The sequence below is a fragment of the Pteropus medius genome, unplaced genomic scaffold, assembly GCF_902729225.1.
Source record: "Pteropus medius unplaced genomic scaffold, Ma_sr-lr_union100, whole genome shotgun sequence".
In the NCBI taxonomy this organism is placed as follows: Eukaryota; Metazoa; Chordata; class Mammalia; order Chiroptera; family Pteropodidae; genus Pteropus; species Pteropus medius.
In genome coordinates, this window is record NW_024340701.1 from 3,734,467 (window position 1) to 3,751,351 (window position 16,885).

General features: G+C 36.3%; 1 protein-coding gene across 1 annotated transcript; it reads right to left on the reverse strand.

Annotated features, from left to right (window-relative positions):
* Nucleotides 1-859: 859 nt before the first annotated feature.
* Nucleotides 860-16,362, reverse strand: LOC120618631 (putative selection and upkeep of intraepithelial T-cells protein 1 homolog). Its single transcript, XM_039882869.1, has 6 exons — nucleotides 16,287-16,362; nucleotides 13,268-13,615; nucleotides 11,484-11,765; nucleotides 8,628-8,742; nucleotides 6,560-6,643; nucleotides 860-962 (listed from the first exon to the last, which is right to left on the reverse strand). The coding sequence occupies exons 1-6, from the start codon at nucleotides 16,360-16,362 to the stop codon at nucleotides 860-862; spliced, it is 1,008 nt and encodes a 335-aa protein (XP_039738803.1).
* Nucleotides 16,363-16,885: the final 523 nt, after the last annotated feature.

The following is a 16,885-nucleotide window of genomic DNA, read 5'->3' on the forward strand; positions in this document are numbered from 1 at the left end:
TGTTGTCCTAATTGACCACCTTAACACCCGGCAGCTCTCCACGGATAGTGTAGAGAAAGACAAGAGTCATGCATGAAAAAATAAAAACAAAAACCAAAACCCAAAGTATCCATTCTTTGTTGTTCTAGGTTATGGGTCTTTTTTGCTGAGTAAAAATAACTTCTCTTGTCAAAATTTGTGACAGAAACCTTACCCTAGACAGGAATTAGGAGGGCCTGTAGGAGGAGTTCTCTGGTGGTACAGTTGGTTAGCATGAGGTACTTACCCAACAGTGTACATGCAGATAACCCCATGGTTGTGTGTTTGAGCCTTACCAGGCGGTTTGCATATGGCTCACCATGTCTGCAAGTACCATCCGTAATCCCCTTTTTTAATGTTTGACGCTCTGTATTGTTCACAATAACTCACCGTGGGTTTGCATTGTATGTATAAGTTGTGGATCTGTTGGTAATCAAGAGTTTATATTTGCATAACCTTGCATACATTTTTAAATGGAACTTTTTGGGATTGTAGGTTACTGGTGGAACACAAGTATCAAGTATTAAATTTTTTCCTCCCAGGTGACATTTCCTTCCATTTTCATAAGGAGATTATATTAGCACAATAGAGCCAGGAATTTCATCTTTGGATATTAGGGCATATTTCAAAGATATATGCTCTCCCGTAAACATAGGTTCAGAAATTTTCCTGGTCCGGCCCCTGTAGACACTTAAATATCTGAAAGAGAACACTATAATATTAAATTTTCAATTCTGGTTATGAAATCAAAATGGAAGAAAACACCTAGGCTTTGCAAAGAGCTCAGGATACAGAAAGCTATAGTGAATCCTACAGGATGAAACAGCTGGGCCTTCCAAGTTTACTTGAGAGTTGTCACACGGGTGAAGTCAAAATCAAGATTGTCATCAGAACTTGAGGCACTAATGCTGGCACTTGTAGAAACCCCAGGAGCCTCAAGAAACCTACAATCAGGAAATGCTTACACAGGGCACAGGTCTTTCTTTCATTCTCCGGCTATTAAGGCACAAGGCCTAGAAAGGTCACCTCTTTGGATATCTGGAGATCAGTCAGAGGATGATGCCTTCTGGTCCAATTGGAAAAGTGGATCTGAAGGAGGGACTGGAGAGAGATGCAAAAATTAGGAGGGTCACAGCAGGGAAAGGAGGGCTGATTATAGATTTATAATAGATTTACTTTTCAAATTCCTATTTATCCATACTTATGGGCTTAGGTGAGGGTGGGAGAAAGTAGGCTGGGTTATGTGGATGAGCCTAGAGATGAGTATGTTTGGGCTAAGTCTGGATGAGGTCTGTGAAGAAGCAGATACACGTTCTTCCACTCAAACAACATGACACTTGCTTTCTGGTTGGTCAGAGTTTAAAAAATAAATAGACACATTATACCTTTATTGTCTTTATCTGGTGCTGCAGGCCCTCGAGAATTCTAAGCTATTTGAGGGGTATGGTGAAACAAAATGTTCTAGGATGAGCAGACTCTCTGAGATGGAAGAGATCTTACAATTCTCAAAAGTCATCCTGTAATCTGGAGCTAAAGTCTTCTTTAAAGTACCTTTTTGGGGGGTGATTCTGAAGTGGAAAACATCCTTATCTCAAAATATTGGTTAATATGTTGAGTGATGGGAGCACTGTTGCTAACAGTTAGGGTCTGTTTTATTACTGGACAGCTACGCCTATTGGAAATTACTTTCCTTTATCAACTGTAGTTTGCCTCATGACAGGGACTGTTCATTGATTCATACTGAAGGGATTCAGAACAGGCCTCCCCAAGATGTGCTTCTTTGATTATTTGAGCTGAAGGCAATCCAAACCTTGTGAGCTCAAGAGAAATTTTTACCTCTCCTATAAAGATTTTAATTTGAGGTCTTGCCGATTATAAGAGCTATTACAAGAAGTAACGTTTTATTACCCATCTATAGGGTAGAACAAACTTCTAATTACTGAATATCTGCTGTTCTTATTGTCCTGTAAATTGCCCTTCTTTTCTCTGAAGCCTCAGGTATCTTACCTCATTCCCTAGTTCAGAATGTCATATACACCTCATTTTACCTTTCTGTCTTTGAACCTCTCATGTATGTGGGGTCTCTGACTTTCTTATGTGTGTGGGATTTCCGTATGGACATGTGCAATTAAATTTGGTTATTTTTCTCTTGTTAATTTGTCTCATGCCAATTTAATTATTAGATCAGCTGAAAGAAACTAGAAGGATAAAGGAAAATTTCTTCCTTCCCTGAGAATACTAATTTATAGATAAAGAGAGACAAGATGGTGAGGATGGGGAAGCAGACATCAGGGAGTCTTAAATTCATGCTATTAAAATAACAGTTGAAATAATTGATGATATTGTTCTTAGAGAAGACTCAGAGGTATTGTGATTGCTGGCCTCAACTTTTGTGTCATGGAGATGAAAGAGCTTAGACTGTACAAATGGGGGTAAAGCATTAATCTAATTAATATCTACATTTCCCCCCTATAATTTGAGATAAATTTTTCACCCTTATTAAGGTCAGAGATTTCTTTTATAAATGTAGTAGCCTAAATCTTAAAAAATAGCAAAATTGTTTTGGGTAGGTTTCTAAAAGATATTAGAGAGTAGAGAGTCAACAAGTCTCTATCTTGGTCACATACATCTTTTTTTTCTAACTTTAACATTTAGGGGAACTGCAAGCCTCTTCTCATAAGAGATGGGAAATAATTTAAAACAAAATTGAAGGAAAAATTTGGAAATAGTCTAAATATGCTGAGTATTTACTCAGAGGAGTGTTTGTGTGGACATATGTGTGTTTAAATCTAAGTTAAGGTTTTTCATTTTTTTTTCCTTTCTACATGACCAGAACTGTCCCATGCTTAGAAGGAAAGTTAAGATCATGGTGGATTGCAAGTGAAGAAAGACACGGCACGAGCTAAGAGAGGAAGGAAAAAAGGAGGATGGCAAACACATGTAGTCTCGTTTTCCTACCAAATGAGGTCACCAGAAAAGGATTCAGGATAGAATCTCTAACTAATGCTAATAATGATAATGATAATAATAGTAAACAGTAATATTGTACTATGTGCAAAGCCAGGCTAAGTGATTTTGGTACATTGACAAATCTAGTGTAAAATAACCTTATAAAGTATGTATATATTATCATCAATATTTCACAGATGAGGAAACTGCAATCAGAGACTAAATAACTTTACTAAGTTCACCTAGTTAACAGTATAACCAAGGAAGTCTTTTATAAATATATGTCTATAGTCTACATATGGCTGTAGTCTAGCACTGATTCTTGGAAATAAATGGTGTATGTTTCTTGAAGATTTCTCTGTGCATAAACTCCAAAGAGAACAGGCCAAGCTGCATGTGTCTGTTGGAGATGCCAATGATGGCTATTTCATTTTAGAAGAAATAATTACATGCATTTAGGAAGACAATCTCATTATTGTAAAATATTCAGAATAAGAGACACGTGGGTTGAGTCCCAGACATAATCTTATTACTTTGCTAGATCAACTGACATAAGTTAATCAAAGCTTTTGTTCTTCTGTATCTGCATCTCCAAAATGAAGATACATTGCATAAGAATGTCAGAGAATTGAAATATACAATACTAGTGGAATTTTCTGGCAATTAATGTTTGTTAAATGAATCGTTAAGTGATTTCTAAATTGATAAACACCAAGAAGAAAAATTAGTCCAGAGAGAGCAGAAAGTTGCCTGTATAGGGAGAGAGGTTGCTAAATCACACATTTACAGAGGAAGCAATAACTGTGGGAAAAGTCCATTTTAAGTGAAGAGAAGAGTAGCAAAGAAGAGTTTAGTGGGTAGGCAGGTGTTATCTGACGAATTACCAGGAGTTGTCAGCAGTGTAGGTGGAGGCTTCTGTGATTAATGGGTCAGTTTCAGGTGCTCAGGGTAGAACAACCGAAAATAAAGTTTTAATCCCCTGACTCATTCTTAAGGATTTCAAGTCACCTTCGGCAATGACAGTGACCTGTAGCTTGCTGGGGTTTTTGTTTATCTCCTAGAAGCCTCATAAATCACTAAGTGCCTAAGCTATATTTCCCTACAGTGACCTATTACTTTTCACAGGATAACAATGACTAAATCTCTCTTTTTTTATTTTCTTTAACTTCTTTTCATAGAGGAACAGCATACTACAATTGTCAAAACAGAAGCCTAAAGAATCTAAGTGCCCGAGTTGGGTTCTTGCCTCCACCATCATTTAGCTATGTGGATAAGTTATTTAACGTCTTTGTGTACCAGACTTTATCCCTGATAAAATCTAATTCACAGAAGAGTACATACAGTTGATCTTGAACAACTTGGAGATTAGAGACTCAGATCCCCTGTGCAGTTGAAAATCCACGTATAACTTTTGACTCTCCAAAAACTTAACTACCAATCGCCTACTGTTGACTTGAAGCCTTACTGATCACATAAACAGTCAATCAACACATATTTTATATGTTATATGCATTCTATACTGTATTGTTAAAATACAGTAAGCTAGAGAAAAAATGTTATTCAGATAATCACAGGAAGAGAAAATTATACATATATTTTATGTATTTATGACATATCTAACTTTTTCTTACTTTTTCAATATTTTTAGGCCATGAGGCACATCTGCAAGATTTTTCAAATTGTCACAGTCTCCAAAAAAAGTCCAATATATTTATTGAAAAAAATCTACATATAAGTGGATTCACGCAGTTCAAACCCATGTTGTTCAAGGGTCAACTGTATATTAATCTATATAAAATCCATAGAGCACAAAATAAGTATTTAATATATGTTAGCTATTATTATAGCATCTTGCTCTTTTTCTATCACACTGATGGATGTAGAATTTAGTCTGCTAACGTGGTTAATATGCCAGACTCAATCAAGTATGGATTATTTTTAGAGTAAAATATAAAATGTGCTTTCAGTCTGACTTGGTTTAAGGTCATTTGTGTCTTCATTTCACAGGAGAAAAATTAATAAATAAAATCCTCTAAACAGTCCAGCCCTGCTTTATGGCTTCTGCATTGCGATTTTTGGCAATAGCTATAGCTCCAGCTTATAATAAAGAATTACCTTACCTTGCTGATCATTGCCTTACGTACATAATTTCCATGGGGATTTCAAAGATAGAGCTAAGGGCACATTTCAAATGTGTTACATTCAGCTATCCCAAAACTTATACAATTACCTTTTTCTATTCCACCCTCAAAGAGAGCCAAAGAGGAGAAGAATCAGTTTCACGTGTTCATGCACACTATGAAATTATGTGTGAACGTATGACTTATTTTGAGAAGATGGTCCTTTGCTTTGCATCAGTTTCTAAAAGAAATCTGTGACCCCCAAAAGTTTGAGATATACTGAATTACTATCTCTTCTAGATTAAAAGTATGGGAAGAATGGACATATTTTATTAAGTGAAGTGTTGAGTGGATTTCGGTGAAAATAGAGCTATTAAAACTGAAGAAAATATTTTCTTCCCTTAAAAGGCAGAAGCATCAGTAGTTTGTATCACTAAACCCATAAAATTCAGGAGGCTGGAATACAAACTCTATGACATGAGGTCCAAGTGTTTATTGTTCCTATACTTTAAACAAACATCACTCTTCTTTGGCTAAATGCTTTATCAGAGACCGAGCATTTGGGAAAGGAAATAGTTTCAGGAAGTTTCCATGTTTTTGATCCCACATACCTCTGATTTTTAGTCGCAAATAGATAATAAGTGAGACTATTGCACACACTGAACTCAGGACTATCACCATGCCAGCTACTATAGGATGTGCCATTTTGCAGAAGCAATCTGAAGAAAAAGAGATAACATAATCCTTGGTTATTGGTGTGGAGTTACTTCGGATTGGGGGAAAATACACCAAGAAAGCAAGAGCTTCTGTATTCATGCCATCCTTCTGTCTTAATTTAGAATAGGAGTAAGCCTTAGGTCTAAAGCTGTTGATAAGTAGGGCAAGAATCAGGGCTATTTCTAGGATGAGAAACAGGTTTTGTGCTGAGGGTAAACAGATCTGGAAAAAAGCAACTCATGTTTCTTTTTCTCTATCTAGCCCATTAATCAATATGCTTCATTAGAGAACATGAGACAAGAGTTATGCACTAGTCATTATTATTATTCAGGTTTGAAAGAGACCAAGAATATGGTCTGGAGATCTCTGAGTGCCTAAGAGATCCTAAGAGCTTTAGAAACAAGAATCTCATAAATGGAAGCATTGTCAGACAACATATTTCTTAAAATTTCATTTCACACTTACCATTATATTGCAGGAAGCTATCTAGGCTTCCCATGAAAACATTCTATTATGTGGAGGCTTACTATCACCGGCAGTGCCTATTCCTGTGCTGGGGAGTTTTAGGCCCAGTTTCACTTAGTGGTTAAATTATGGCATATGAAGCTTTATTCGTGAGCCTTATGATGGCATAACATATCCCTTGTTTTTGCCTCCTGTGTTAACAAAATTTGGCACCCATCCACAAAAAGAAGTGTTTCTGTGGGAGCTGTGAGACACAGAGCCATACAAGACCTGGGAGGAGTTTTACCCACCTGTACATCTGGTGGTAGGCGGACAGTCTTTGATACCGGCTCTGAAATATGTAGAACTCGATCTGGCTTCTCTCGGCTGTCGCTCTGAAACATATGCAAAACACTGACTTAAGCTGTTACCTACCCAAGAGAGAGTTTTGTGGAAGTCCAGGTTTCCAAAGAAGTTCCAGCACTCCACTGGAGCAACAATAACAAAATACATGAATATGGATTCATTGGAGTGGGTAAGAGGACCATCTTGACCCCTCTCCAAGGAAGCATAGCTTAGGGCTGAATGAGATGGTTGTGAGTCCTCCCATGGGGAATGGGAGCACTGGCGAGTGAATGCCTGGCTTCCCCAGCTGTGCTGATGGCTGCTAGAATTCATTCATCTCTCACAGTATCCAGTGTATTAAATTAAAAGCTCCATGAGTTGGGGGGAGTCAGCAGATCAGGACAGTGTATATAAGGTTTAAGGAGGGCATTGATGGGATATGGCTCCTCCTGATTGCATTCCAGACTCCATCAAGAAGCCTGTCTATGAGGCATCCTGACCCAAGGATCCCCCCAATTGGCCTGCTGGCACATCTAGCACATCACATGCCAAACCCACACCTCCTCCCTCTTTGTGGCTAGTTCCCTGTGCCTGCTTTGGAGGGTAGCAGTGAGCAAAGTGCTGGTAGGGAGCATGTGCAGAAAGCAGGCCAGGGTGTTGGCGCAGAGGAGAAACCACAAACTCGAACTGTAGAAACACCTTTAGCGAAAAAAGAGAGTCTGAGAACAGCCAACCTGGTGTTATAAAATCAAAAAAAGACAGATAAGCTAAAGAGTTCTTCCACAAAAGGGTGCAAGTACAGAACAGGTATATCCACACAAGGTCAGGGAAAGCCTCAGATTCTATAGCAGTTGCAAATCATGTATTTGATAGAGGTCGATATCCAAAATATATAAGGAATTCATACAGGTCAATAGCAAAACAAACAAACAAACAAAAAACCCCACAAACAATTCAATTTAAAAAATGGGCAGAGGATCTGAATAAATAATTTTCCAAAGAAGAAATACAGATAGCCAACAGATACATACAAGAAGATGTTCGATATCTCAAATCAACAGAGAAATGGAAATCAAAACCACAATGGGACATTGCCTCGTACTTGTTAGAATGGCTATTGTTAAGAGGACAAGAAATACTAAGCGTTGGTGAGAATGTGGAGAAAGGAGGACTCCTGTGCAATGCTGGTGGGAATGTAAAATGGTGCAGTCACTACGGAGAATAGTATGGAGGTTCCTCAAATATTAAAACCAGGACTACCACGTGATCGAATAATTCAGCTTCTGGGTACAGTCATGTGCCACATGACAACATTTCAACAACAGACCGCATATACAATGATGGTCCCATAAGGTTATAATGAAGCTGAAAATTTTCTATCTCTTAGTGGTGTATTAGCTGTCATAATGTAACACAATGCATTACACGAGTACTTATCATTGTGTTACAACTGCCAACAGTGTTCAATCAGGTAACACGCTATACAGATTTGTAGCCTAAGAGCTGTAGGGAAACAGAATTCGTCACCCCTAAAATAGGTCTATTTGGCATAATACACACACACAATGGAATATTATTCAGCCATAAAAAGGAATGATATCTCGCCATTTTTGTCAACATGGATGGATCTTGAGGGCATTATGCTAAGTGAAATAAGTCTGAAAGATAAAGATAAATACCATATGATCTTATACGTGGAGTCTAAAAAATAATAATAATAACAAGCTTTTAAATACAGAGAACAGATTGGTGGTTGCGGGAGGCAGGGGTGGGGGATGGGCAAAATGGGTGAAAGACATCAAAAGGTACTAATTTTTAGTTAGAAAATAAATATGTCATGGGGATGTATACAGCAGGGCAAATATAGTTAATAATACTGTATTTCATATTTGAAAGTTTATAAGAGAGTAGATCTTAAAAGTTTTCATCATAAGAAAAAATTTCTGTAATTATGTTTGGTGACGAATGTTAACTAGACTTATTGCAGCTTTAGCTCCCCCACACCCAAGTGTATCTCCCACCCTTCAGACTTACTTACTTTGTATTCTGCAATGTAGATCCACACTGGGCACCATGTTAAAGATCAGCAGCAGAGTCAGAACTGCGGTCAAAATCAGCATCCAAATAACGTTCCATGGAAACAGTTTATCTGAAATAGAGAGCCACAAATTTTACTACTTAGGAAACTTAAGAGTGTTTGGACCCACTAAACCAGGAGTGATGATTCATCCAAAGCATGTTTCTATGCAAGACCCCGTGGCCCTGGGATATTAGAGCTAAGCCAATTTGGGGAGGTAGTTATATAGAACTGGGTGGGTAAAAAGTGAGAAAGTGTCTGGAGTGAGGCTGAGCCAGGTGTGATTTTGTTTGAGAAAAGAGCAAAGGTGAGTGAAAGAAGCTCCCCCTTTTCACCCCATTTCTTCCCATCTATTTCTATCTCATGTTTTCTCTTACTAAAGGGAAAGAGGCAGAGTTTTTAACCACCAAACCTCAGTCTTTCAGTCCTTTTGTCTAAGCAATCAGTACATGTGTGGTCCTGAAGTCTCTAATATATTCCCTGGGTGCGACATTGTGTTTCAGAATATATTTATATATATATTTTCCTCCTTTTCTGTTCATGTGAACAAGTATCTTTTTCAGCCTGCTGGTTTGTACATACTGGGCATGGACACAATCATTTTGTTTGGGAATCTGATATCTTTCTTCCCAGAAAAAACTCTCTACCTTGAACGTGCCATTTCACACAGAGAAATGAACTCAAGAGGCTGTAGAAAGCCAATCACAAATTCTGCTACTCAAAATTTTGGGTATGTTTGGTGTGGCAGGAACTCGGATTGAGCTGGAGCTTTTCATGTATGTAATTCATGAGAGTGAGACCCCTATGACTTTGAAGCCAATTCTATATTCAGATGAGCAACCCAGTAAACTGAAAAAGAGCTTTCTCAGCTCACAAGAGACAGGGACAGATTCCCAGATAAGATTAAATTTTGATTATGATATGTTCTTTATCATAAGTTTTAAGTCTTATCCATGTTTTCTGACATTTAGTGAATGGAAAATACAATCTCTCTCAGATATCTCTATTTCCCAGAACTTTAACTTGATCCCCAGAGTTTGTGTTAATTACAATTCTTTGAAAACATGTTTTTAAGAAGTGCATATCTACTTTAGGAAAGTGTTAACTCAGAAAATATGCCCCTTGTTATTTACTGAAATTGTAAATAAGTTACCAAGGATTTTACCCATTTTACTTTCTTTGTTTTCTACATATCTATCCTACTATAAATTCTGGGGAAAGAGGATAGGTAGTTTAGTCTTTCTTTGTCCCCGGTAACTGCTTGCCTTATAGAAGTGTCTTGCTGTTTCTGACACAAAAAGCTCGTAAATATAGGCTTATTTTTTTTTTTTTTTTGGGGGAAGATGGTAGGCAAATAAATACAAAAATAATCTCAAAGTTGTAAATTGTTAAACCTGTTAGGGGACTTATTCCTATGATAACATTCTTGAATTAGGATATCCCTTTCAGCATCTGGCTCCAATATTAATTTCACAGATATACACAAATACTAATACAGATATATTTACCTGGCACTTTACGAGGCACTCACTCTGCTTTATTTCAATCATTCAAGTATCAAATATTTATTGCGTACCAGGCAATACTTGAAGCAGTTGGGGTATATCAAGTATATAAAACCAACAAAGATCTCTACCTTCATGTTTTAGAAAGGGAGATAGATAAGGGACAATAAACATAATAAATAAGTTAAGTAGTAGGTTAAAAAGTAATAATACTATGTTTTTAAAAAGTTAAAGAAGGATAAAGAGATAGGGAATCCCAATTGGTTAGGGGCAGGTTGTGTTTTTTCCAGTTGGCTTGTCTAAGTAGTTCTTATTCAAAAGGAGAGAGTTGAGTATAGACTTGAAGGAGATAAGGGAATTTAGTGGAATTACAGCATTCAGAGAAGAGGGAGCAACAAGAGCAAAGACCCCCAAAGCAGGAGCAAGTCTGGCATGGTTGGGAAACAGCAAAAAGGTCTGTGTGACTAAACTAGAGTGGATAAAAGTGAATGTTAGGGGGTGAGATCAAATAGGCAATGTGGGCACAGATAATGCAGGACGTTGTGGGGTATTTTATGCTGAATAAAATGAGGATCTATTACAGAGTCTTGAACAAAGGATGATGTATGTCTCATCTTTTAAATGGTCCCTCCTATTTATCTGTTGAGGGTATACCATAGTGGACAAGAGAGTAGAAATAAGGAGACCTTTTTAGATACTATTGCCAATATTCGGACCATGGACGATGGTGTCTCAGACTTGGATGGCTGCAAAAACGTGGTGAAAAGTGATGAGACTCGGGATATATTTTAAAGTATTATCTTTTAACATATGTGGTATAGAATATGAGAGAAAGATGGGAGTCAAGGATGACTTCAAGGATTTTATTCTTTGAAACTGAGAAAATGAAGTGTGATTGGGAAGGCAGTAAATTATACAAGTCAGGAGGTGATTAGGAGTTTAGTGTTTGATGTGTTTGATTTGGGATATTTGTTAGACTTCCACATTGAGGTGCTGAGTTTAGAGATGAGACTAGAGTTGGGGAGAGAGGTCTGGGTAGGAGATACTATTTGCGAAGCCATTGTCATACTGATGGTATGAGAGAGAAAAAGGAGCAAAGACTATACCCTTGGGTAACTCCTATATCAAGAAGGCAAATTGAAAAAGATGAAGTAGAAGAAAAGAATAAGAAAATGAACGAGATGAGGAATAAAGTCAAGAAAACGTAATATCCTGGAAACCAAGTGAAGAAAGCATATTATTTTTTCTCTTCAGTTTATAATTTTATGACAACGGCCATCATTTGAAGAACAAACATACAGGTCTTACCTGATAGGACAATGCTTGTCATTTCCTCTTGACCAGTAACAGGGTTTTGAAGGTAGCAGGTGACATTACTCTGGGAGCTATGTCTAAGGAGAAGAGTCATTTTCATGTCAAACAATTTGTTTGTGTCCTGTGAATGTGATTTCGATGCAGGTGGAATAATTTCTCCTCTGCTGTCTCTCCATTCCATTTGAGGCTGTGGAAACCAACCTTTTGAATTACACTGCACTAAGAGACCTCTGGTATTAGGAGGATGCACAAGAATCTGTATTTCAAAGCTTGTAGCTGGTTGGAAAAAAAAGGGGAAAACAGTATTTTTAGTTGAAGAAAAGGTGAAAAGAAAACAGAGAGAGAAAAGCTCCCCTCCCCCACTCTAATCCCTGTGCCTTTAAGACATACTGAGAGCCAAGCACTGTGAGGCTCTTTCTGGTTGTCACTACAGGCTAATCAAAAGAGAAACAGGATAAGCCAGACTGAAGGGTTTTGATATACAAATTAACAAGTCAGGAAGGAAATGCCTATTTGTTTCATTTATTCATTCCTTCAAAAATATTAGTTATTTAGTGAATCTAGAAGACTGGGCTATGTCCATGGACAAAAACAATCAAGATCTCAGTCCTCTTGAAATTATAGCTTAATGTTTTTTCTTGTATCTTCATTAGTCATATTTGAGCTGCCATAATAAGTTACAAGTAAACAAGTAACATAATTGTGTTTATAACTTTAATTGAAACTTTAATATGTATGTTCTTTGAAATATAATAGGTATTCACATATTATAAAAATAAAGTAGTACAGATCAGTTTAGAGAAAATAAACTAGTTTTTGAAGAATTTCAGGATGTTGCCCAAGACGTAAGGGCTTGCCTAATGTGTGGGCAAAGAAAAAATAATAGAGAAGTAAAGTGTTACTCTAGAGCAGCTTCACCCAGTAAGTTTCTGCAATGATGGAAATATATGATATCCTTGCTGTCCACTATAGTAGCTCTTTGCTACATGAGACTATTAAGCACCTGAAATTTGGCCAGTGAGACTAAGAATTGAATTTTTAATTTTACTTAATTTCAATATATATTTAAATAGCTACATGTAGCTAGTGGCTGTATATGGTAGCTCAGCTCTAAGCAATAGAACTGAATGTCATAATATCCAATAAAAAGGTTAAGTGTGAGTGTGCCTAGAACCTTACACTAGTGCCCTCACTTTTGTGAAGCCGTTCAGTCTACTCCAAGTTCTCCATCTCCCCACCATTTCTTTGTCATTCAGAATACTTCAAGAGTGAGATGATTGACTTAATATATATTTGCATGCAGGACATATATGTCATATATATTGGAGGACATTGAAAAGTATAGATGAAGGTTTTTTTTGAAATATTTAAGAACATTAGTCTGCAACTAAGTAGTCAGTGAATTGAGTCAGAGAGAAATGGGAATAAGAATTATCATTAAGGAGACTGTTGTAAAGATTTAGACAGTTTATAGTGTCAGGCTTCACTAAAGCATTGTCGGAAATAATTAAAAAGTTAGTAATGAATCCTGAAAGGGTTCTGTTGATACTTTACAGGTCTAGCAGTGTATGTGGGTATGCTGATGAAGGTATATCTACTGATGTGTGCAGATATAATTTGCATTCTTTGTCCTACACTCTTCTCAGTTCAAAGACTAAATGCATGAATTTGAACTTGCTAACCCAATCATACAATATGAAAATGTTCAGAAATACCGAGCATCTTCCTACTACTCAGCCTCAGATGGGTTGAAAATCCCTTTGAAGATCCATCCTTACCTGTGACCTTCACTTCTGTGATGGCTTCTTCGTAGAAATCACCATCTTTGAAGAAGCAGTGGTAAGGCCCATCATCATCAATACTGATATTAGAGATCCTGAGTGTCACTTTACCCTTCCCAATGTCTTCTTTCAGGAGCTGGGTCCGCTCCACATACTGGAAGATAGTTTCCCCATGCAGGTCTTTACCATCCTTGTATAGGTGAACAGGTTGTGTGTAGCGGTTCCGGAACCAGCGTACTTCCATGTGTTCTGCATTTTGTGATGGGGACAGATAGCAGCTGAGCTCCACTACTCCACCCAGTGGAGCCACGATTGGCCCCTGTAAGCCAGTCACTGTGAACTGTTCTGGGAAGGGAAATAGTAACCAAATAGTCAAAGTATGAGCCAGGTTACACCTTGTATTTGATTTTATATATATAAAATTGTATGTATGTATGTATGTATGCGTGTGTATGTATATATGTATGTATGTATGTATGTATGTACATATATAATATTGTGTGTCTGTGTGTCTGTCATATACATATACACAACACAGATACACACACATCATTCCACATATTTCAGTGAAGTGTTAGAGGCCATTCTGCCACATTTAAGTTGCTTATATATTTCTGTTTCTAATAATTCCACATTCATTTTATAACTTGACTCATTAAGGATAATCTGTGTTTCTACCTCTCTAGGTATTAATGGGTTCTTAACACTCCCTACAAATGCCATCTATAGGACCGCCTTAATGTTTTAGTATGTTGCCAGAGATTCCCAATACACCGTTTTCTTTGATTCTCTTTAAAAAAGCTCAAAATAAAAATGTCAAGAAAATAGAAAATCAGAGACCAGTTAAAAGGGATATTTCACAGTGCTCAGCCTTAACAAAGGACTCTACATTCATTAAGTGCTTAGTCAAATAATGTAGGCTGACTGATCTGCACAGGCAAATAAAGTCTTCTCCAAAAAATATTTGTGTTACTACTCATGCTCTGTCTTTCAGCCTCAGGCCAACCACCAATCATTCTCACTTAGACTGAAGAAACCCACACTGACATTGACACCTGACAGATTTCTCTTTTTATATCTTTAGCATTCAAAAAATACGCTCTGGCAAAGGTATATATGTATATATATATATATATATGTAATCTCAGACTATGTAGAATCTCATCATGGGAGGCTTTCTGCACCATCTAGATTGTTTTCTTACATTTTTGGTTGGGGATTCTAATCTTTGGCCTCAAAGAGTGTAAAAGTTTACTAAGCTATTGTTTATCTCTTCTCAATGAATTTCATAACTTCTTGTCCTCTGAAGTAGAAAGCCACATACCATACAATTCATTGAAAGGGAAAATAAGACTTCGATGTATGTTAAACCTTTATACAATAAAGAACAAATATATTTGTTTATTCCTGTATACATTTTAAACTGATTTCTTTGCAATTATGAACTATTACAGATTTGTATGGAAAGACTTTGAGTACGGAATTATTTAAATAAGAAAATAAAAGGAACAAAAGTTATCAATTTGGCTCAAATAAACTCTTATAAGACTTTTAAACAAACAAACAAACAAATAAATAAATAAAGTGTCCCAAATTTGTATGCAGAAAAATATTGCTCACATTTTGACACAAGTCATCCAATAATAGAGCAGAGAAGAAATTAAAGGTAACTTCAGATACTCAATAATTGCTAACCTATATTAACCATTTAAAATATGCAGAGCAATATTCTAAATTTGAAAATATGAAATAAATAAAAAATGACATACCATATTTATGACTGGGAAGAATCATTTTTTTTAAATTTTCAAATCTCCCTCCCTTAACAAAGTATAACTTCAGTATAGTTTCTGTATCCCAATAGTTGTTTTTTCTTAATTGACAAGTTGACACAAATCAATGTGGATATGTAAAGGCTAAAGGATTGTCAAGACACGACTGAGGAAGAGGAAGAGAAAGAGGATGCACAAGAATAAAGAAGATGGGAGTGAAATGAAGAAGGAGGAGAAGAGAAGAAAATATAATGGAGGTTGAACTGTATAAGAAACCTTTAATATAAATTCAACTGTTTTTTCTGGTTAAGCTCATTGATATGAAGTATATCATAATTTTCGTAGCAATGAAGTTTAGCAATTTGGAGATCAATATAATATAATAATTGTTAAATATTACTTTAAATACATTATAAAATGGTTTTAATAATATTAGCCAAAGACTGGATACCAAATATGTGTGCATCAGTAAGATTTCTGCTATTTAACAAGCAACATTTGCTAGATGTTTTTATTTATTTATTTATTTATTTATTTATTTATTTATTTATTTATTTTTGCATTTCTATATAAAATTTATTTATTATTATTATTTTTTAATTAAGTTTATTGGGGTAACATTGGTTAATACAATTATATAATTTTCAGGTGTACATTATAATTTGACATCTGTATATTCTATTGTGTTTACCACCCAAAGTTGCTAGACATTTTTAAATCATTTATTCAATATGTTGTCGCAGGCATGTCTTTTATCTGTCTCTAAACAAGCTATGCTTATTTCTGCTTTGCATAGACTCTCTTATAAATGCAAATTTTCACCTGTCAAGCTCTCCCAAGTCTATTCTACTCTTCTTCAACTGATGCCCTGCTGTACTGATAACTTGTGTAAATTCCAATATGGATCCATATCTTAGACCACTTCCTCACTGTATAAGTGAGACATAAACCATTTCTCCTCTATATGAATACTGGGTTCTCAAGGTCAAGTATTAGGTCATTTTCATTTGTTTCTTCCCCCTGGAATGTAACACAAATCTGGGCATAAAGAATCCTTGCTGATTATAAATGATTACTTTTCCCCAACCATAAGCTGGATTCTATAGTACATAGTCTCACAACATAATTGTGTATTAAACCTGAGGAACAATGGTCAAAAGAGCTTAACCCTTTTGTTCTGTCCTTGCTTTTTCAGACATATTCAATATTGCCATGGATCATAAAGATGAGAGAATGATTCATACCTGAACTTGGTGTTATCATATGAAGGAGGAGCATGAAAACAAAGTATCTGGTGAAAGATAGTCCTGTAGTTTCCATTACACCTGTGATAACAAATGAAGGCGTTCAGAACAGTGATAACTGGAGTATGCAGATGCAGAAATCATATATCTTTACATCTTTTTTCACAGTAATGAACTCTCAAGTAGTGTTATCAGATAAATTATAACACTCTCAGATTAATTTGGATATCAAATAAACTGAATAATTTCCTAGTATACATATTTCCCATGCAATATACATATTTGGATATCAAATAAACTGAATAATTTCCTAGTATACATATTTCCCATCCTTTAATTTTTATTTGCCAAATCCGGCAACCCTATTCTTAAGAATGTCTAGTATAATGACCATGTCCAGCCACAGGCTTTATTCCCATTAAAGGATCGAAGGCTAGATGTGCTTTGTCTTCTGGTCTGTAAACTCCATTGGGTGAACTGCTACCCCAGGGAAAGTGGCAGCAAATGTAGGAAATAGGTCCCAACCTTCCAAGCCTCAGTAGTTCAAGCATATCCCACAGTTGATTACATTCATTTACACAGGAAAGTTTAAAGACAGA